Source organism: Phragmites australis, chromosome 20 (genome assembly GCF_958298935.1).
Source record: "Phragmites australis chromosome 20, lpPhrAust1.1, whole genome shotgun sequence".
Lineage (NCBI taxonomy): Eukaryota > Viridiplantae > Streptophyta > Magnoliopsida > Poales > Poaceae > Phragmites > Phragmites australis.
In genome coordinates this window covers 11696315-11718600 of record NC_084940.1, presented here as the reverse complement: position 1 = coordinate 11718600, position 22286 = coordinate 11696315, and the positions used below count along the sequence as shown (strand labels likewise).

General features: G+C 41.5%; 3 protein-coding genes across 5 annotated transcripts; 1 reads left to right on the top strand and 2 right to left on the bottom strand.

Annotated features, from left to right (window-relative positions):
- The first annotated feature begins 1068 nt into the window (after positions 1–1068).
- On the top strand, positions 1069–2418 carry LOC133901950 (uncharacterized). Its single transcript, XM_062343508.1, has one exon. The coding sequence runs from the start codon at positions 1308–1310 to the stop codon at positions 2361–2363; it is 1056 nt and encodes a 351-aa protein (XP_062199492.1). The 5' UTR covers positions 1069–1307; the 3' UTR covers positions 2364–2418.
- A 127-nt stretch (positions 2419–2545) lies between these two features.
- On the bottom strand, positions 2546–7712 carry LOC133902303 (protein SCO1 homolog 2, mitochondrial-like). Of its 3 annotated transcripts, none has more exons than XR_009906850.1 (9): positions 7515–7712; positions 6452–6581; positions 6170–6245; positions 5472–5684; positions 4858–4947; positions 4638–4770; positions 4432–4560; positions 3600–3749; positions 2546–3394 (listed from the first exon to the last, which is right to left on the bottom strand). XR_009906850.1 is itself a non-coding variant. In XM_062343905.1 (9 exons), exons 3-8 carry the CDS (start codon positions 6509–6511, stop codon positions 4440–4442), a joined length of 693 nt encoding a protein of 230 aa, XP_062199889.1. In that variant the 5' UTR covers positions 6512–6581; positions 6854–6917; positions 7515–7659; the 3' UTR covers positions 2546–3749; positions 4432–4439. The 3 variants fall into 3 exon arrangements, 2 of the variants coding, with proteins under 2 accessions (XP_062199889.1, XP_062199888.1); XM_062343905.1 differs by adding an exon at positions 6854–6917 and having other exon boundaries at positions 2546–3749; positions 7515–7659; XM_062343904.1 differs by having other exon boundaries at positions 2546–3749.
- A 4884-nt stretch (positions 7713–12596) lies between these two features.
- Positions 12597–13799, bottom strand: LOC133902302 (succinate dehydrogenase [ubiquinone] iron-sulfur subunit 2, mitochondrial-like). The gene is made up of 2 exons (XM_062343903.1): positions 13494–13799; positions 12597–13393 (listed from the first exon to the last, which is right to left on the bottom strand). Exons 1-2 carry the CDS (start codon positions 13797–13799, stop codon positions 12776–12778), a joined length of 924 nt encoding a protein of 307 aa, XP_062199887.1. The 3' UTR covers positions 12597–12775.
- Between the last annotated feature and the right edge of the window lie 8487 nt (positions 13800–22286).

The following is a 22286-nucleotide window of genomic DNA, read 5'->3' as shown; positions in this document are numbered from 1 at the left end:
CCGGCTTCTGCATACGAGGATATACACGGCTAAGACACCAGTTTCAGGAAAATGGAGGAAAAGGGGAACGAACAAAGGTTTAGGTCCTGAAGCCATGACGCGCTTCATTTTCTTATGCTTAATTTAGGCGTGTAGTTGTGTAAGCCACCAAGCCATGGCATTCAAAAAATAGAAAGAGACTAGTCATGATGCAGTGAAGGTATGGTTGAACATAAAGTCATGATGTAAAGGCAAAACTAGGCTATGCTAGAAACATTCATTTCATCACCGCCTATCGGTGGATTAGGTGATGCATGAAACTTACCATACTGCAAATTGTAGCTAGTGGTGCAAGTACAGCATGACATCTTACAGGGCAAGGCACCGAAAGCGAGATTTAAGAAAGAGAAGTAAACACAGTTGTAGGCTAAACATAAAGATAAAAAAGGAGTCCAGGCCCGTTTGGAGCTTCCAAATTTTCCTCGATTTCTGTAGGAACTGAGTTCAAATTCAGTTAAAAACACTTGTGTTCCAAAACAGCCTTAAACATAAAGATTAAGTATACGGGTATCTTGGATACTCGAACAGCTTAAGTTTGGGTAATTCCAACTTCCTCGAACCCTTGCTGGTTGTAGCCACACCTACGATGTGCCGCGACTGAATGGTAACATGTTCACTCTTGGTTGAAACATCCTTCTGCCAAATTTTACCTGAGTTTATGTCTTGGAAATATCCAGTAAACTCACTAGATTTATGCTAAAATAACTCGGATAACATTTTTACAGACGGATCACTGAGACTCAACGGAAATTGAAATGGTCCAATTTGCAGCCCCGGAGAACTCTGCACGAGAGACAAAACTGCATGTCTCGATATATTCCCTGTTTTGCCTGTCGCTCTCTCGATGAAATGCAGGCCGTCCTGAATGCGGCAGGTAGAAAACTGAAGGCACGTCATGCAGAGAAAGGAAAAGACGAAAACGAGACATCCATGGCAAAAAAAAAGATGGCGGGGACGGAATCCTATAACGTACTGCATAGCTGCTGATATATGGAATTCAAATCCATATATTAGCGGACGTGTAGTAGCTATGCAGTACATGAGAGTAACCATATCCGGGGTGGCGGAGTGACTGCAAGCCTGCAATGCAAAGCGAGCGAGCAGAGCACCCACCAAAAGCGAGCGCAAAGCAAACCTGCCCCTTCCCCTCCGCGCGCTTTCTTTTCTTATAAAGCGCCGCCTCCTTTTCCTTTAAAGCCACCGCTCCTGCTCGTCTAGCTCCAGCAGTGCAGCTCTACTGCCGTCTCGCCGCCAGCCGAGCCGGAGCCATGAGGAAGACGGCGGTGGCGATGGGAGGGGGAGCCGGTGGCAAGGGAGGCACGGCCCCGACGGACCTGCTGGTCTGCTTCCCCACGCGGCAGCACCTGGCGTTGATGCCCAAGCCCATCTGCAGCCCGTCCCGGAGCACTATGGACAAGGCGGCCGCCGCGCGCCGGCGCCAGCTCCAGCTTCCGGGCGCGAGCGTTGCTGGTGGCGGGAGAGGGCGCGCTAGTAGCCCGATGTTCCAGGGGTCCAAGGCGAAGCAGAAGGCGGAGGACGACGGCGAGCCGCAGTCGCCCAAGGTGACATGCGCCGGGCAGATCAAGGTCGGCCGGCCCAAGAAGGCTAAGCCGGGCGCGACGGCAGCGACGAAGCACAGTAATGGCGGCGGCGGTGGGAGGAGCTGGCTCACCGTGGTGGAGGAGATCGAGCGGCTGCACGGGCGGAGGAAGAAGGTGGGCTGGCTCGAGGGCGTCGGGATCAGGAGGGACGCGCTGCCGTTCCTCGGCGGCTTGCTCCGGAGCCTGCGGCTCAAGGCGCGCTGCTTCGGCTCTCTCCACGGCGCGGTGGACTCCTCCACGGACGACGAAGACGACGGCGCGGAGGAGCACGAAGGCAAACACGGAGCCGGCGGGAGCGCCTCGGCGAGCGTCTTCTCCAAGTGGCTTATGGTGCTGGAAGGGGGCCAGGAGCCCATGGAGCAAGACTCCGGAGACGACGAAGAGCACCGCCAAGAAGACGAGCGACAGAGCAAGGTGACGGACGACTGCTCCCCCGCGCCGCCGCCGAACGCGCTGCTGCTCATGCGGTGCCGGTCGGCGCCGGCAAAGGGTATGTCCAGGAGAGGGACAGGGGAGCCGCCGGCCAGCGAGGTCGAGCAAGAGAAGAGTAGCGTGGACGCTGTCACGGGGGACGGTCACGGTAGTACAGAGGAGGACAGGGACGAGCTGGTGTTCATGAGCACGGCGCCCGGCTTCCTGAAGCTGTCAATAGACATCGCCAAAGAGACGTGGGTCGTCGGCGGCGGGGACCCCCTCGCGAGGAGCCGGAGCTGGAAGAGATGACCACCGGCAAGGACGTCGCGGCGGTGGAACTTGTTGTACAGATCACCTCACCGGTGAATGTATCGTGAAATGATCTGCATAGGAATTTTACACGAGTTTCGCAAGAATCAGCACACTTTTCGTTAAAATTCTTCTGAAGAGAGGCTCAGTCGTGCCACAATCACTAGGGTGCGTTGAGATAATTAAAAAAAAAAAAAAAAAAAAAAAAAAAAAAAAAAAACCAACTCCATGAACCACGATATGTAATCGAAATCCCGTGTCGTCTCCATTTGGCATCAATTTGAGACGGCATGCTCAGTGTGGCATCGATGCCAGCCAGACTACCTGCAACTTACAGGCAGCACAACAGAATACAGGTTCTGCAAAGGTGAACAGATTGTTGTTTCCTGCGCAAACAGAATGCAGGCTCTTCAAAGAAGAATAGATTGTTGTATGCTGCAGACTTGCAGAGCAGCAGAGCCAGACTGTATGCGGGGCCAAGAACTACCGCTCCAAGTAGTACCAACCAAAAAAATCCTCCGCACGGCTACCGAGGTATGCAACCCTTTTGGCCCCGGCGTTCATTAGCTATCCTAGGGACCTGCTTGGTCGCAATCGCAAGATTACCACAAGATCTCGCTCTAAAACTCAACTGCAGTGTGCAGGCGTCAGTTTGCACCAAACGCACGAGCACACAGAGGACTTTGATAGTGCTACCCTACAGGCCTAATTCTACTCACTCCAACAGTTCAAGAGAAAAAAAGGCTGTCACAATATGTCAACACCTAGTGCACACAGCGAATATGAAATGAGTGTGCCGACTCCCCTTGGGCAGGCATAATGGCGGCAGGTGGCCTCTGTCCTGCCGGGGGCAGACACAATGCACATATCGAGTACCTGCACAAGGAAAAGGTAAAAGAGGAACCGGAAGGTAGCATTCCGTCCCGTGAAAAGCGAATTTGGGGACAAATCAAAAGCGTACATTACAGTTGTCCTCTGATGAGATCCACACATGGCGTAACATGGACAGTGCTGTAAAGCTTCCCGTTTACCTGTTCGTCGAAATGGGGGAAGTCACTTCATGAATCTATGATACAGAACCTGCTCTCTGCTCTGTAGGTTGTTTGGCACGCCAAGCAGATTAAGGTTGCAGTATGTAAAAACCATCCACTGGTCGCAAAATTGTAATATTTGTAACTCGGAAGCTACTTCGTCACGTGAAGAATGTCATTCTGTACAGTTATGCTCGAATCTTACACGGCAAGAGGGGAATAGGAGCTTGAATCGGTTGGCTGAAGGCAGAGCTAAAAGGAAGGCCCACCGTGACACCCTTTTGTGAGCACTAATACAGGGGCGAGGTGCTTCACAGCAAAGATTAGAGAACTGCTGATACTGCCATGTTAGGCCCTGCAAAATTGTTTAAGCAAAGATGTGTTAGCAGGTCAACTGTAAATTATTATGAGCCGGACTATGACATGAACAAACATTTCTTCACAGAAAATAAATCTTGCTATGCATGACATATTTAAATCACTACACGACGAGAAATAGAATGGAAATCCACAGCACATATGATCATGATTAAATCATTAATCAAAAGAATTTGACGATAAGAACAGATAGAGCCTTTCAAGTCGGGTTATTTGATCATAATATAAATGAAAGAAGGTCTTCACTATGTGCCAGTCTGCAAGATGAAAATTAAATGGATACAGAACAATTTGAACGCCAGAGACTACAAAGGTAGCAATAATGCTGCCAATGGAACATACAGAATAACTATAGTGAAACTTTGTAATTGTTGGTCTGATGTATATAGGCAGTAGGCAAGTAACATGGTGACTAAAAACAATACAAGCATGTTGCCGATGGATTTAGTATTATCAATTCACTAGCAAAAGAAGACACATTTTCAATTCAAAAGTTACTAAGAAAATAAATGTTGGAAAACTACTATTAAGTATTATCAATGCAGCTAATTATTTACATTTTGAAAGGAAAAGGTTATAAAATGTATAAACAGGCCTAGTTTTGCTTTCATATCACACAAGTGCAATTAACAAAACAAATAAACGACAAGCAGTAATACCTCCTAGACTAATTCGTTGATGACACAGATGCTTTCTGGACTTCTGTTGTTATCGCCACAGCTAGGTCTGATGCCTCATACTCAACCCCAAAGCATCTTACTGTCTCAAAGCATGGATCTAACAAGTACCTGTAACTTCAGATGGTCAATTTCTGAAAACATTATCAACATGGCAATGTGCACATATTCTCTCCATGTGCACTTACATATTAGGAGAGCTTTCTACAAGATAGTCCTGACCAATTTCCTCTACTCTTTTAAAGAAAACACGGTATTCCTGTGCAATCTGTCTTACTGCACTGATAGAGCCTGTTAGTCCTACTATTCTTGGGTCAAACTCTGCAGTTAAAATGAGGCAAAATCATCGCTTGCAGACATAGGTCAAAATTTGAATGTTTCAGATCCGAATAGCACAGAATAACTTACCACTAAGGTATGCCTTAAGCTGAACGGGTGAATCGCGTTGAGGATCAATAGTGACAAAGAGTGGTGTAATCTTGGTATCATACTTTGACTCTAGTAAACAAAAATTAAGCACCGTAAGAAATTATGAAGATCTCAAATCAATAGTGCCCATAGCTGAGTCAACAAAACTTATTCATTGCAAGCTAATTCTATATTACAGGAAGTTTTTCAAACCAGCTGGCAGAGTAGGTAAGAAACTTGACCATGACTAACAGAAGCCAAGACTAAGTATATAGTACTGAGGACATAACTATGAGTCTACGATTTACTTTATAGCAAAAGATCATAGATCATTGGTAACAGCTGAGAAAGGTCATAGAGACACTGAATAAACTGAGGACGTAGCCAATTTAGATAAACTTTGTTTTTAACTTAACCTGAATATGATAAATTAAACATGCATACACACCCTCACAGAGCGCATACAGAAGATTGTATGTAGGAAACTATATAAGGTGCTAATCACTAAATGTGTAAAAGAAAAATACAGAAGATAATAAACAGATTCAATACATAATGTGCCACCAACTATGTATTCCTGAGAAACAAGCAAGATCTGGTACATAGCAACGCACCTAAAAGCTTAATAACATCAGCCATCTTCTGAACTTCTGCTGGCCCCACATCTGGGCATGATGTATAGCCAAAGTACATCAGAGTCCAATTTCCTCGAAGCTTCGATTCAGTCACCACATTGTTTTCTGTATCATATAGCTTAAATGGACCTCCTATCGCAGGTCTATTAGTAGTACACCTTTTGGGAACGCTGGTCTGTCTTGCTCCTTCACCTGAAATACCATGATACAAAATGCAAAACAGCAATAGAGAGCACAATTATTACAGTATTACACTACTAAAGAACTTATGTAAATCAATGGTTGTTTAAGCTAAGCTACTGCACACAAAAAATCTTGATGTCATGCAATTTCTATTTGTTTTATCCAACAATGATCATCCCAGCAATTAGCAAAAAGCAGCAATGGTAACTCCAAAATGTTACATGTACAATAAAGGTAACACCGTAACAGTATCCATAATAGACTAAATGACAAGAACACACAAATTCACCATCAAGAAGTTCATCAGATGCCGTGTATACAGCACAACAGAGCATCTCATCCGGCAGAACTATTACCATCATCTAGACTTAAATTGAGTGGAATTTCATCAACCTATTACAAGTCAACATGTTGAGATGAAACAGAGAAAATCGATATGTGTAACATAAAAAAAACAACACAAAGCTGCAGTGCTGGAAAATTCTTTTGAATACCTAAGGGAACCGCACGCCTCTCATCATTGTAATGAACAAAAGTGGCTAGTCCAGCAAAAGCTAGCAGAGCAGATGGCTGCAAAACCAACTATATTAACAGAAGAACAATGGTAACATAGAATGCTGCTACAGTTTCAGTTAGAAAAGTGTGGATGTAGAATACTGCTAAAGATTCAGTTAGGCCAGATTACAGTACACGTGGCATTAAACAAGACTGTAGATAATATCATGGTTAAATACACTATGGAAAAGAAGATGAGGCAGTTCAAAGAAACAACATACGACAATGTAGTATATCAATGGCTGAGGACTTGACTCATTCTGTTCAGAAAACTGTCTCATTGGCCTGTCAAACTTGGAGTTTCCACCACTAGAATAACCTCTAGAATGATAACTCCGCACAGGGATCACCCTGCAGAAGAAAATTCCCAAAATTATCAGTACAACTCAATCAGACAAGCAAAAGCGAAAAATATATACGTGTGCACACATGCAGTAGTGACCACACAAAGATAACAGTCAATCCATTCAAGCATTTATCTGATGTTTGAGTACCAATTCTACAAGGTCAACAATACCACCTATCTATAAGGGGAAGTAAGAAAAATATCATTTATCAAATCAAACTACAAGTGGAATGGCACAGTTGCCATTCAAATGCAGGGTGCAATTTCGTAGTCATACCATGATGTAGCCACATACAATAATCTGAGTCCTCAACCAAAATGCATGCATCGCATTTACAAACCTAACACAAACAGCAAGTGACTCAGATCCTTGACAGCCAAATTACAAGCAAATTTAGGAATAAAGCATGGTCACAAAGAGACCCAGCAATTAAAAACTAGTTCTGTAGGTAGTTGAATCACATCGCTTAATCACATTTACAAGCAGATCCCAGACTAATATGCAGTTGCAGTCGACAGTCGGCATACGGCAACATGGGGCGAATGAGAATGCAGGATGGTAGCGCATCCAGCAGAATGCTGCACATAACGATCTCGCCAAAAAAAAATGTGCAGGGTGCATATACTGCGGTTACTCGCATCAACCAAAAACTTAACATCCACTTCGTGCTACTTGGTGCCCCCAATTCACTCCCATGAAAGACTAAACCGTGTTTCCACCCGAATCCTCCCCGCTCCTCTCCACAGCGCTCTCAAACTAAGGAAGACGAATCTCAAATCCCCACTCCAGCCAACCCCAACGCCGTCTGAAAGCAACCGATGACGCCGTAGCGGGGTGGCGCCACTCGCAGCGGCATTAGCGCAAACACCTGGCGCGCGCAGGCACGGCCGCACAACAACACCACGCGCGCGAGAACCGATAAAAGGGAGAGACGTACCGAGCCCGCCACGGCGGGGGCAGCTCGGCGGCCGCGCGGAGGCGGCGGAGCAGCGAGAGCTTGAGGACGCGCGGGGTCAGCATGGGCGCCGGGCACGGGGGCGAGGCGATGGAGCAGGGGAGAAGGAAGGGGGAGAAGGGAGGTTGGAGAAGAGGAAATGCGCCGGAATGGAAAGAAACCTTTGGGCGGCCTTGGGGCTGTCGGGTGGCGTGAGGGCGTGCGCGACTTCTGGTCCAAGAAAGGGAGCTTGACCTTCTTGTGGCCCAAGAATGTTCGTTATGTGGGCTGGCGGCGCTTTGGTGGCCCAGCAAGTTTATAAATGCTCCAGTTTTTTTTATTTTTTAAATCCAAAATATGCAAATATATGCGTCCGTTATGAAATTTTTGTAATTTTATACTCCTGTCGCCTGTTGGAAGTCTGTCACTCAACGAGCAACATGTTTAAAAAATTAAAATTTAGCGTTCCAATGCTTTCAAAATTCAAAACACTATCAAAATTATCATGAAAGCTTTTAAAAAATATTTATGGTGTAGGTGATACTATAATATAGGGCTCCAAAAAATTTCAACATAAACAATTACCTATACAATGATAAAAAAAATACAATTTATCTTTCTTTGTTATTTATAGGTCATATTCTTGTTTGAATTTTTTTAGCTAGATGATAGCATCATCTACACCTATGTAGCACTTGTCAGAATTTTTTTAAAAGCTAGATGATAGCATCATCTACACCCATGTAGCACCAATACGGATACGTGTATCGGTATCGGGTCGATACGGATACGTTATTTTTTCTAAAAAAACCCAATACACGGATAAGTTTACTATTTTTTAAAAAAAAATTAATATGGTACATAATCAGCAAGCCACGTGATACAATAAGCCACCAAGAATACTAGAGTAGTAGAGCGCCAAACATGTACTAGAGCAGGAGCAGCATGAGTAACAGAGGCAAAGAGAACACAAGTAGAAAAGTAATAGAGGCGCACGCAAGTAGCAAGATGAGCAGATCAGAGGCTGTATATATATGATAATAATAGCAGGAACAAATTATCTTGTTTTTGTGCAATTTCTTCTCTCTTTTCCAACAACCATTCCGATGATCCAAGTAGCCAACAGCCAAGGTTGAAAAAGAATGTAAAAAGAAGGTTACAACTTACAATTACAACCCACAAGTGCATACTGCATAGCGTAGAGAAGTGAGGAAAAACAGATAGAATTACATCACCTTTGACGATGAGGAACCTTCCACTTCAGTCGGCTTTTCTTCTCTTATAGAATCAGTCAATCAGATCGCATAGAATATAGCTACTACATACTAAAGTTCACAACTTTACAAGTCACAACATAGCACAATATATTGAGATTGACATAGCATAATAGCACAAAGCAGTTCACAAATCACAACAATAAGCCATAGAGTTCAGGTTCTACTTAAAGTTCTATTACATCATAATAACATAACATGATAACAGTATCAAATTTAGGAAATGATAATCCATAAAGGAGATAACATGCTGCAACTCCAATTTCATCCTCCACTAGTAAAATAGAATTGGCACAAGCAATGGCCTTGCAAAATTGCAGTTGTAGTTGAACAATGAATATGTGTTGCATTGCAATTGCATACCTCCCGAATAAAATGCTCTTGCAATTAAAGCATCCATGTGCTTACGTCGGTCCATTTTCCAAGCTTTCTCTAGTGCAGAAGGAGGACCACTCTGCTTTTTCTTATTGCTATTGGATGAGGAACTAGACAAGGACACACTTCTTTGTTTTGATCTTTCTAATTGTTCTTTAGCAGCTGCAACTTCTCTCATCATCTAGCTAAACTCATCTATTGTCACATTCAGACACATACTAATTCCCTTGTTAGACTTTTTCAGCAAGTGAGCTTGCACTCTTGTGTAGCTACAAAAATTTACAATTGAACAATAATTGTATCTCCATCTAGCATTGTATCCACCTGTAGCCGGTTTGTCTAAAATTATGACATGATCCCATAGTGGAGCCTTGAGGTCAGTGATGGATCGAGCACTTGAGGCTGCACCACCACAACTACTAGAAGTTGTCATCTGAATTTAAAGAGAAAATTTGAGTATAATGTATTTATCATAGCAAATTCACTACCAAACAAGGTTCTAGTTTGATATATGAAATGTCAAAAGGGGGTGACTTCCAATATAATGCAACATCATTATGGTTATAGTGATTAGCTCATGATGCTTAAACATCACACCATATGCCTCCACCACAATGGCCACCCAACAACTAGCTAAGAAAACAAAAATTTCCTTAAACTTCAATTACTTGCACGGTAATATCTACTAATCTAGCTTAAACCTGAGACATATTGTACTACTACAAGTACTAACTATCCTACACATTGCCGGCTGTTGCAAATCAGGAGGGCAAAAGGTGAAAGAGGAACCCTACACATTGGATCGGCCAATCGGGAGGGAAAAAGGGGAAAGGTGAGAACTTAGCGTCAGGCGCCGGCTGCAGGAGGAGGAGGTGCTCACCGTCCACGACGCTGACTCGCCGCTGCAGGTCAGGCGATGATGCTGCCTCGCTGGCCTGGTGGAGATCCTCGCCCGCTCGCTGTTCACCGTCGGTAGGTTGTCGCCGATCGCGGCCAGTCATCAGCGCGTAGCCTCTGCTAGATGCGGTCGCGATCGAGACAGAGAGATCGAGAGGCGGCTGGATTCACAAGTGGACGAGCCATCACGCGGGCATCGGCTGGATTAGGTCAAAGAGGGATGCTATCTTGGGTCAGATTCATGAGCCTTTGTGGGCTGGGTCGTATCGCCTAGGTATTCGAATTTCATTTATTATTATTATTTTTTGATACTCTCTGGATACGTATTGGGGTTGTATTCGAGCTGTATCCGTATCCGATGCCATGTCGGATACGGATATGGTTGTTCCTACACGTATACGTGTTTCCCGGATCTACACCACAATTTTAAAAAAAAATTTGATAGTGTTTTGAATATTGAGAGTAATGTAACATATATTGTGATTCACTAAAGCTTTATACATCGACTGAACGGAAGAAAGGCCGTTTTGATATAAGCTCCATTTAAAAATATATCTTTGATTCCGTAGGTGTACATTGAAATAAATCAAAGTTCTTCCTAGGAGAAAACTAAACTTTGATGCTACAGAACTTTCTGTACGGCTATACCAAAGAATCATGAAGATAGGAGGATATTTCCTACCGCATAAGCCACAAGGGAGCTCCAGCTGCCTCTTCCTAAATACTGTCTAGCATACTTCAATTGTCTGAAATTAACAGAATTTGTAAGAAAATATAATGTAAATATATATATATATAGTATAAGAGAGGTGGCACCAATGTGACTTTGTTGGGATCTGGAATTCAGATTCAATTTAAAGCAATTTACCTGATCTGCCTTTGAGTTGGAGCACAAACTGAATGAATCAGACAATGGAGAAAAGATGACATGCCTCTCTTATTTTTGTCAGATTTAGTTCCACACCTTTCGCATACTGCAAGAAGATCTCGCAAATAATCGTAGTCCCTCAAAGAATAGTGTATCTTTAAATCATCAGGAAGTCCAAAGGGTGTTTATTATCTCACATCTACATAGCTCAGTTGTTGCAAAATTAAAGCAATCACCTCAAGTTTACATTGTACTGAAGCAAGAAACTAAGTTGCATCACATTAGAAAAATATGGCATGCTCTTTCTTGTAGTGCCACCGGCCGATGCCCAATTTTCTATAAGAACTTATGGTCTATGGTGATACTTATTGTTGATTGGACGAGCTCTCAGCTCTGTGGTCTGCTCGGTCGAGAGTTCGACTCTGACTCCTACATTGAAGATAATGACACCGGATTCGAGCGCCTGGGTAGATCTTAGCTTGTCTCGAGTCCTATGGCCTCTAGTGAAGCCGGGAAATATTCTTCTCCCTACCTTTTAATACTTATTGTTGACTACATTAACCATTTCTTTAGCCCAGCCTGGCCTGGCCCATGCTCAGATCTAGTCGTTTCTCTTGGTTCTGACCTCTAATTGGAAATTTGCCCTGAAAATTCAAGTATCCAATCCGTTTGCCACTACTTTGAGTCTACCATTATCTCCCTCTCATTTTCTTCACGATTAAAACAAAATAGTCCCATACAAGGAAATGACAAAAAAGCCCTCATTTGATCTTCTTCTCCCCCCTACCATTGCTCCCCTTCAGCGGCCAACCTGAGCAATGCGCTGACAGGGAGGAGTGAAAGAGAGGCATTTGCGTAACACGAATGTGTTTGTTCTATCTGTTAGTCCAATGGCATGTATCAGGAAAATGGATCATCTGACTTTACGAATGGATGAACAGTACCCATGGACAGTATTTTTTGAGAAGATGAACAATAGTTTGCAGTGGAGCGCTGTACCACGAATATTACGCATGAGAATGACAGGCTTATATTTACTATAGCATGGTACTGTAGTAGTGCTATTTTATTCCTGTATCGCTAGATCTTAACCACCCATTTCAAATCCAACAGGTCACAACGGAGTAAAGTCATAGGTATTGTTCACCCGTTTATAAAGTCAAAGGATTTACTTCCATGTATCATGGGGTAAAGCCCGTTTCGGTGGCAAATATGCTGTCAAGAGTTTTTTAAGTGGCAAATATGTAGAATTGAATCGAGCGAGTGGCAGAAATGTAACACCATTTTCTTTAAAACCGTGTGACAAGTTGGTTTGGAAAGATACTATTGCTCGGTTTAGATATCTATGACTCCATTGATCCATGTGTGGATGATATTGTATATGCTTGGGCACTCATTACTACGGATATGTCTGTTTCATTGTTTCACCTAGGGCTAACTCGTTGGCCACACATATTGTTGATGACGGTGGTGCTATGGCCTAGATTTTGTGTCATCGTCGTCCGATCACCATGGTGGGTGTGGGGGGGGGGGGGGCGCTGAGCGCTGAATATTTTTTCAAATGGCAAGCCCTACTCCCTAGATGAAAGTTTCTCAAAAATAAACTAGAAACCATCAGTACTTGATTGAGTACATACTCGAATTTGCGTTCTAAAAAGAAATAATAGAAAGTAGAATATGAGTACATAAACAGTAAACTCGCTAGATCGTACAGGCAAGCAGCCCGAGATCCGCAGAGCATTCTTATTCCCAGATCACAACATGCACATGCAGCACGCTCTCGTCACATCGCAAGCTAGCCACTTGCATTGGCGTGTCATGCAGGGCCAGCACTCCCTGTCTATCGATCGTCAAGCCTTGCGGAGCTGGTGCAGGGCCTTCATGGCGGAGATAGCGGCGGCGGGGTCCAGGCTCTTGGGGCACGTCGCCGTGCAGCTCTTGATCATCCTGCACCTGTACATCTTGTCCCACCCTTCCGACAGCGACTGTATCCTCTCCTCGCCGTAGTCGTCGCGGCTGTCGGATACCCAGCGGTAGGCGTGGAGCAGCGCGGCGGGGCCCAGGAACGCCTCCGAGTTCCACCAGTAGGACGGGCACGCCGTGCTGCAGCACGCGCACAGGATGCACTCGTACAGCCCGTCCAGCTTCTTCCTCTGCGCCGGCGACTGCGCGTGCTCCCGCCCTTGCCGCGGCGGCGGCTTCTTGGTCTTGAGCCACGGCTCGATGGACTTGTACTGCTGGTAGAAGTTGGTGAGGTCCACCACCAGGTCCTTGACCACGTACATGTGCGGCAGCGGCGTGACCATCGACGCCCGCGACGTGTCCGTGTCCACGGGCTTCAGGCACGCCACCGTGTTCACGCCGTCGATGCACATGGAGCACGACCCGCAGATGCCCTCCCGGCACGACCGCCGGAACGCCAGCGTCGAGTCGTGCTCCGACTTGATCTTCTGCAGCACGTCCAGCACCTGGCCCGTCGAGAGATCCACAACAAGAAATCAACACGTACTCGATTAATCACACGCAGAAAGAAGTAATCAACAAACAGGATCAATTAACGACACGTACCATTGGGCCGCAGGTGGCGAGGTCGACGAAGTAGGATTGGAGGAACGGCCGGCCGGGCGCGTCGGGGTTCCACCGGTACACCTGGAACTCCTTCACCGTGGTCGCCTCCGGCTTGGCGCCGCGTTGCCTCTCCTCCTCCGCCGCGGCGAGCCGGGCCTGCCCCTCGGCGGCCTCACGGGCGTTGACGCGCGCGGCCGGGTGGCCGCGCAGCGACGGGAAGTGCGCGTCGGCCTTGACGGCCTGCCGGGCGGCGTCGGCAAGGCCGTCCTTCACCGACCGGAGCGCCGGAAGAGTCCTCCGCAGCATCGTGATTAGCCGCGGGTCGCGGCGGTCGCTCAGACAGAGTCTCAGAAGAGCGTCCGGCTCTGCGTGCCGCGTGCGACGTCTTGTCGGAGCGAGCGAGTACGTGGCTGGCCCAGTGGCGGCACGTGTCGCGGGAAGCCGGGAAGGCGCGACGGGTGGAGCGGGCGGTTTGAGACGTGGAATTTTTTATTTTAAAATTTCAAAATTAGTAATTCTATGCGATAGGTAGACGCATATTCTTACTATATTTTCAAACGAATGCCTAAAAATACTAATTTTGAAATTTGAAAATATAAAAATAGCTTGAGACGTGCTCAGCTAACTTGTTCGGGAGCTTTTTTTTATTTTTACATTTTCTAACTTAAAAAATTAAATAAATAGCTCTCAAATAAAAAAAATTATAAAATAGACGTCTACCATCCTCTCAAAGAGTTGCAGTCGTTTGAGAGCTATAAAAACCTAGTGATGAAAATAATTTTAGAAATTATTCCATTATATAAGAAGAATATTAGTGAGTTTTTCTAAATTTTTTAGAATTTATTTGATGTACTAACAATTTCTAGAAGTTATAAAAGTACATTTTTTTTAAGAATTTTAGTTTAAATTATACGCATGATTTTTAAGTGAATCCAATTAAAATGGTATGGAATATGTACAATTTTTTTAAAGATTTTTAGAGTAATAAAAGATCACTATTTAAAAAAAAGATAAAAATAAAAAATTGAGCGCTGAGTACTCTTCATCACGGAAATAGTACTAACCGGCGGTAGCCGTGTATTTTAAATTTTTTTATCGGGAGCTATTTATTTAATTTTTTAAGTTAGAAATTGTGAAAATAAAAAAAAAACTCCTTGTTCGGTGCCCGTCTCCCGGCCTATGGAGTTCAGTTCTGGGCCGATTACAAGTTCGAATTGCGAATGGAAACGTCAAAAGGTTGCTGCTCATTTGCGTGCTCATATCCCGTTTCACTTTGATGGGCCTGTGTAACGAACAAGCAAAACTTCATGGGCTGCCCTTTTTTATTTGTCATTCATTTGTTCTTTTGTTAGACCTTGCTGGTGACGTTCCTTTGAAATGTTTATTTTGGTAACGGTACCAGAAGCTACATATATAGTAAAGTTTAGACCATTCCAACTTTACACTGAGTCCTGATTTCGGGTCATCTTGACAGCACCACAGTACTTGCGGACAAAAATAGAGAGATTGACTTAGCGTACCGATCGAGCTCTATTTCCGCAAGTTTTAGCTTCAGCTACGAATTTCACCGGTTCTAAGTCGAGGCTCTTCGTCACCAACCTTTGCAGAGAAGTTGTCTGTGAATGCATCTTACTACTTTCTCAAACTAGAAATGTGGTCTATGTTAATAGCGTAACTAGTTTCACTACAATATTTTAGTACAATAATATTTGATTAATTATATTTTATATTAACTCTTTATTTAGGTATTTGATTTTTTCTAAGACTATATGATATGAATATTTCTTTCTTTATTTTAACCCTAATTTCAATTATTATTTATTTTATTTTATTTGGACTCTTTACTTACATATTTTGCTTCCTAAATCGTATGAAAATCGAACAGCTAATTTTCTATAATTTTTAATTTCGAATTTAATTATTTATTAATCGTATTTGATATGGACTCTTTTATTTAATCTAGACCGTTAGATATTTATAACAATGAGTGGTTTATATCCCTTTCTTTTTTTCCGATTAATGCGGTAAGACTATATTTGATATAGATCTTTCTTTTTTCTATATTAACCCCAATTTCAATTTTTATTTATTTTACTTTATTTGAATTATTTATTTAGATATTTTTCTTCTCAAACAGTATGAAAATCGAATTGCTAATTTTTCATAATTTTAAATTCCGAATTTAGCTATTTAGTAATCTTTTCTAGACTATATTTGATATGGATCTTTCTTTTTTCTATTATAACCCCAATTTAAATTATCATTTATTTTATTTTATTTGGACTCTTTATTTAGATAATTTTCTTTCCAAATCATATGGAATTCAAATAGCTAATTTTTCATATCTTTTAATTTTGAATTATCTATTTATTAATCGTATTTGATATGAACTCTTTGGTTTAATCTAGATCGTTAAATGTTCGTAGCAATGAGTGGTTCACATTACTAGTGTGGCTAGCCTCGCTACAATATTTTATCATGATAATTTTTTTATTAAAAATTAGTCTCTTTAGCTTTTGTTACGTGGTTAGTGTCATTTAATTACAAAATACATAAAATTAGAATAAGAGATGAACATTATGTTAGTGGAAGAGAAAATTATTTATGTTCCAAACTTATACCTGAATCGTATATATGTATTAGTTCAATTCGTATACGTTTTGATCAACTGTCATAATTATGCATAAGGTGTAGCTATCTCAACAAAAATCAGAATATATTTATCTTACCTCCGTGTTGTGCCTTACCTACTACCTGTCCATGACCTTTAGTTACACAATGCTTCTTAATTATTATTTTAGTGAATTTTTTTAAATTTATTATTTTTTATTATGAATTTTAGCTATTTATTAATTGTATTTTACATGAACTCTTTATTTAGGTATTTGATTTTATTAAGACTATATTTGATACGGATTCTTCTTTTTTCTATTATAACCTAAATTTCAATTATTATTTATTTTATTTTATTTGAACTCTTTATTTAGATGTTTTTCTTTCCAAACCGTATGAAAATCGAACTGCTAATTTTTTATATCTTTTAATTTCGAATTTATCTATTTATTACTTATATTTGAAATGGATTATTTGGTTTAATCTAGACTGTTAGATGTTTATAATAATGAGTGGTTTATATATATTTTTTTAAATTAACGTGGTAATTTTGTTACTTTGAGAGTGAACGTTGTGGCTTTCTTTCTCGTGAAATATTAAGATATAGGTTGATAGATTGGTTGAAATACCTAACGTTCACTACAGGAGCAGATTCCATAACTCAACGTCTCAACGTTCATATGAGTTCAAGTAATCTAGCAACCAGTTTCGTCATTGAACCTCCAAGTGGAGATAGATCCCCCATCCGATGTGAGAAAGAACCGGAGAAAGCATTTTCTGGACAGGTACAGATCTCACGGCCGATGGCTCCCTCGCTCCGTCCGAAGGCGAGACGAAAGGAGCGCCCTCAACGACCATTGACCACCGCTGCCGCCGTCAGATGTTCTAGAAGAACTTCACTGACCGGACGTCGCGCAGGATGAGCAGCATATTCTATCCAGTAATTTTGACGGGTCTTGTCGGTCATCGCACACCGACGTTAATGTGAGAGGACTTCTAGCATTTCTCCGAGGTTAAGGCTTAGGTTAATGACTTTTAACTGCTAACAAACAAAGGTGGAGTACAAGAGTTTTTGCAGTGGCAGGCAGGAACTTTCGGTGCAAGTTACCGGTGACGACACGGAGCTGAAAGCCTGAAGCCACCTTTCACCAACTTGTCAGTTGACCGGGTCTTGGCAAAAGCTATCACGAGGAGCCGTCTTCTTCTACCTCATCTTCTTTCAGACGTGAAGGCAGCTTTAGTTGTAAATCCTGTTCTTTTTTCCGCAAGGATTAGTTACTGTGGATTCTACGATATCAAGGCTATAATTACATAGGTACTGGACGAAATTCCACCTATATCTATTATATTATTATTAGAGTATTAAAATAAACTATCACGTTCGTTCTTAAGATCATAAAAATTACCATATTAATCGAAAAAAATAATTCGGTCACGTATGGTTATAAATATCTAATGATCAAAATTAAACCAAAGAATCCATATCAAATACGATTAATAAATTACTAAATTTAGAATTTAAAATTATAAAAAATTAGCAATTCGATTTCCATATGATTTGAAAACAAAATATCTAAATAAATAGTACAAATAAAATAAAAGTAATAATAAAAATAGACTAATTTTTAATCAAATATAATCATGACAAAACATTATTTCCAGTATATTCACGCTATTAATGTAGACCACTTCTAGGTAATCGATAAGCATACAATCCAGAAACATATATCCAAATTTGGACCCACCCCTGGTCGTCACCAAACCGCTGGAATTATACTCTTCCAACCACATTGCGGTTGGGTACCAGCTCTCGACCCTAGCAGCGTTTCTGGCCGTCTCACGGCGGCAAGAGCTTTGTGACACGCTGAGGTAGTTCTACGGTAGTACTCCAGTATTCAACAGGTACAGATGGCGGCACGTGTCCTCGTTCCAAACGGAAACGGAGATCTGAACAGGGGCCAGGACCAACAACTTGCACGTACACAACTCTTGTTCGGTAACGTAGCTGCACCTGCGCTACCGTTGTTTAGGTTTCCATCCTCCCTGGAGGCCGGTGGGACGTCAGATGACTCACGTGGTCGTGCGCCTCAATATGTTGGTTATCCGGATTATTCCGGATATTCATATGTGTAGCTTATAAGAAAACAGTATCAAATGAGTCATAATTATAAAAAAAATATTTAATTAGTTGTATCTATCTAAACAGGTTGAGTTAAGTTTATATTTAATTGATCAAATTTAATGTCGCATGAATGGATATAAGAGTTGAAACTATTATTGATTGCTCGTATAAAAATAATTTTGTGACACTGACAAGTAGGTATGACTGTATAAGGAGATATAGAAGCCTACATTCGTCGGGCCAGACTACGGTGAGCTTCTCGCCCAAGCCAAACTGTGGGTGTATATTTATATAACTAAGTCAGGCTAGAATAGTGTATGTATGTAATCAAATATGCTTTTCTATAAATTTATACTCATTCGTCGGACAAGGTTGCTCCCATGAGACATTCAATCACACTCTATATGTGCATGATGAGTTCATCCGATATTTTTTAATATTACTATGTTAGATTATTTAAAAAATAATATGCAAATAATGGAAATTACAAAAATAATATCTATTCGCGTCCTGGTCCCACGAGAAAGGGATTTTTGAGTCCCGGGGATGCGAAAAATTAATTTTCACACCCTGGAAAAATGAATACACCTGCGAAATTCCCATATGTGCACAGTAAGCAAGATTTCGCACCATGGTGGTATGAAAAATGGATTTTCACGGCCCGAGGGCTCGAAAAACTGTTGTCGTGGGCTGGGTGCTCGAAAACTACTGACATGTCACTAGTCACGGCATGAGGCAGTGATAACCGGACACGTGATAGGTTTTCGCATCTTGAGGGTACAAAAACTATCAGCCCTATCCTGGCCACACGACCCCTCCTCCCCTCGTTGCCATTTGCGAGTTCGGCTGAGTGCTCGGTTCAGGAGAGCAAGAGAAAAAGGCGAGGAAGAAGAAGGAGAGGAGGAATGAGAAAGGAGAGAAAAAAGAAGGAGGGAGGAGGAGGGAGAGGGAGCAGTAGAAAGGAGGAGGGAAAGGAAGGAGGAGGAAGAGGAGGAGGACAAAAAGAAATAAGGTAAAAATATTATGTTTTTTGTTAGTATTATTTTTTGTTATAATTAGATATTGGTAGAAATAATTAATGAGTATAGAAATAAATTATATATTTAATAATGTTTTCGTAGATGTATATTTAATTTAAAGTATATGGTAGTTGTAGATGTCCGTAGAAGTAATTAATATTAGGACATATTATTAGACAGATGTAATATTTACTTTAGGATAAATGAGTCGGAAAATAAAATATAGATTTTGTAATATTATCATAGGTGCACAATTTAATTTGATGTATTTGGTAGTTGTAGATGCCCATAGAAATAATAAAAATTAGGTTGTAATTATTATACATATACAATATTTACTTTAGGATATATAAGTCGGGAAATTATTTATAGATTTAGTAATGACATCAAGATGTGCAATTTAATTTGAAGTATTTGTTGTATGTTATACTTATTAGACAGATGTAACATATAATTTTATTTGAGATATTTGTTCTAAGTTTAGTTAGGTTTTATACAGATTGTGAATATAAAGTAAATTATGTAATTTTATAATATTTTATACTGCTATAACCCTAGATGATATAATTTTTCATTTAGGTCGAGAATAATTTTATTGAAAGTTATGTCATGTCACAAATATGTCTTGAGCACTATAGGTTTTAGAGTAAAGTAAATATTTTGTAGGTAATTTTTTCTTCGTAATATTGTTTTAGATTTACGTAATTTTAGGATTATGTTGTTATAGATCTACATAAGTTTAGTTAGAGATAATAAAGGAATTATTTATATTTTAGGTTATGAGAAATTATATTATGGTACATGTAGGGTTCATAAAATTTGATATTGAGTGTTAGATTAAACAATTTAGAGAAATATAGTTATTGTTTATGGCATGAAGTTAGTCACATGAAATTAACTTGGTAATTTATTTGATATATTTATTTTAGGTTGCAGTTATGTCAAACACTATAAATCTTATAGTTTTCTATGGAAACGGTTAAATCCGTAATAGTCCATCTGGTGTTGATTTGAGCAATTTTCCGTTTACTATTATTGAGCACCTAAACCCTGAGGGTACAAAGATGAAGGAGATGAGAATGTGGTTCACCCAATATCTTCAATTAGACCCTGACATTTATTCCATTGCGGTGTATGGCATGTAGACTCGTACGTTAGATCCAGTTTGTTGAGAGTTCAAACTAGTGTATCGAATGGATGAGTGGTTGAAATAGTTGAAGTGATGTAGGTATCGTGGGGCTAAGTTTAATATACTGGTGCATGCTTGTCAAAGAGAAGTGTGCGATGATAGTAGTGTAGCAACACCTACAGAAGAAGAGGATAAGCGGGGGCATGCAGTGTCGAGTGAAGAAGTTGAGCAATGGCATACAACTGAGGCAGAGGTTGAGGGTCAGGCTGATGCATGGGAGGAAATTGAAGAAATTGTTGTTGATCTTGAGAACGTCTACAGAAGAAGAGGATAAGCGGGGGCATGCAGTGTCGAGTGAAGAAGTTGAGCAATGGCATACAACTGAGGCAGAGGTTGAGGGTCAGGCTGATGCATGGGAGGAAATTGAAGAAATTGTTGTTGATCTTGAGAACGTGGACCATAACATGGTACATGAGGAATAATTTTATTGCAATCTGCAAATGTGGAGGATGATGATGATGACGACGATGAAGACAATGATGATGATGATGATGAGTCCTCTAAAACCGCCATCTTAGGTCAATGGAACTTGCATGAGAAAGTGAAGATGAAAGTTATAGGAAACCATGATTCCCCTTGGGTGTATGGATCAAGTATGGTTCACCTAAATCAGGTCTTCTCCAATCGGTCTTAAATGAATGATGAAGTGGCACGATGGGCAGTGGCATCACATAGGGAGACATGGGTTGCTGCGTCAACTCTAGAAAAGTACAATGTGAAGTGCAGAAATCCTGGATGCTAACTTTTATGTTCATGCATACAAGCCAAAGCATTTGACCCATTGGGTAGTCCCTATAGTGGTTGAACACAATTGTAAGCTGGAAAACATAGGTCGAAAGCACAGTAACCTCACTATTGCACTAGTTGCAAATGAATTGTTTATTGAGATTATTCAGAAGTGGGATATGGAATGCTCGTTTATCCAACGAGCAATATTACGACAGTTCAAATATGATATTACTTATCAAAATACTTGGCTTGCGAAGCAGAAAGCCTTGGAGAAGCGCTGGGGGTACTTATGAGGCTTTTTATTGCAACCTTCCTCGTGTCCTCGAAATTCTGAAGGAAATGAACCCTGACACATACATCGCTTTCAAGGAGACTAAAATTGATGAAAGGTAGCCTAGGATTTTTCGATGTGCTTTCTTTTCTTTGGGCCATTGTATTCAGTCCTTCCAACATTGTCGTCATTTGCTTTTTGTGGATGACACATTCTTGACTGGAAAGTACAAATGCCAGATTTTCACTGCAATTGGTGTTGATGTGAATAACCAGATACTTCCTTTAGCATTTGCATTTGTGGAGGGTGAGAGAAGGTTGAGCTGGCTCTAGTTTATTAGGCATCTTAAGACTGGAATTGTCCATGATCGACCTAATGTTTGCATTATACACGATTGATATGCTGGGATCTTATCTTCTACAAAGGCACTACAAGAGGATTCAAGTGAGCCGTTTCCATGGCTTGACCTGCAGAACTGGTGGTGTATGCGTTACATGAGAGCAAATTTCTATAAGAAATTCAAGAACAAGGCATCGATGGGCATATGTAAGAGATTGTGCAATCAGAACCAAAGTCGTAAATTTGATGCTTTGTGGAATGAATTGGATAAGTGCGGAAGGGCGCATGTCCAGGAGAGGAATAAGAATCTGCCTATTGATGATGACACTGTACCGGAGGTGCTGCCGCCTCTTGAGCATGCATTGAACCTCATAATCTGAGAAGAAGGTCGGCAAGAAACATCCAATGTTTCTCACACTGGATTGAAGCAGAGCTAGAGAAGAAGTGGTCCTTGTTCTATGACACCGGAGGTGCTAGGTATGTGTTGTTCGTAAGTTATTTTTATGTGTAG

Coding starts and splice junctions, on each gene's coding strand:
- LOC133902302 (XM_062343903.1), bottom strand. CDS start 13,799: ATGCTGCGGAGGACTCTTCCGGCGCTCCGGTCGGTGAAGGACGGCCTT. Junction 13,394..13,493: donor TCGCCACCTGCGGCCCAATG/GTACGTGTCGTT, acceptor TCGACGGGCCAG/GTGCTGGACGTGCTGCAGAA.
- LOC133901950 (XM_062343508.1), top strand. CDS start 1,308: ATGAGGAAGACGGCGGTGGCGATGGGAGGGGGAGCCGGTGGCAAGGGA.
- LOC133902303 (XM_062343904.1), bottom strand. CDS start 7,597: ATGCTGACCCCGCGCGTCCTCAAGCTCTCGCTGCTCCGCCGCCTCCGC. Junction 5,685..6,169: donor GAGGCGTGCGGTTCCCTTAG/GTATTCAAAAGA, acceptor ATGGTATTTCAG/GTGAAGGAGCAAGACAGACC. Junction 4,561..4,637: donor GTAGAAAGCTCTCCTAATAT/GTAAGTGCACAT, acceptor CTGAAGTTACAG/GTACTTGTTAGATCCATGCT.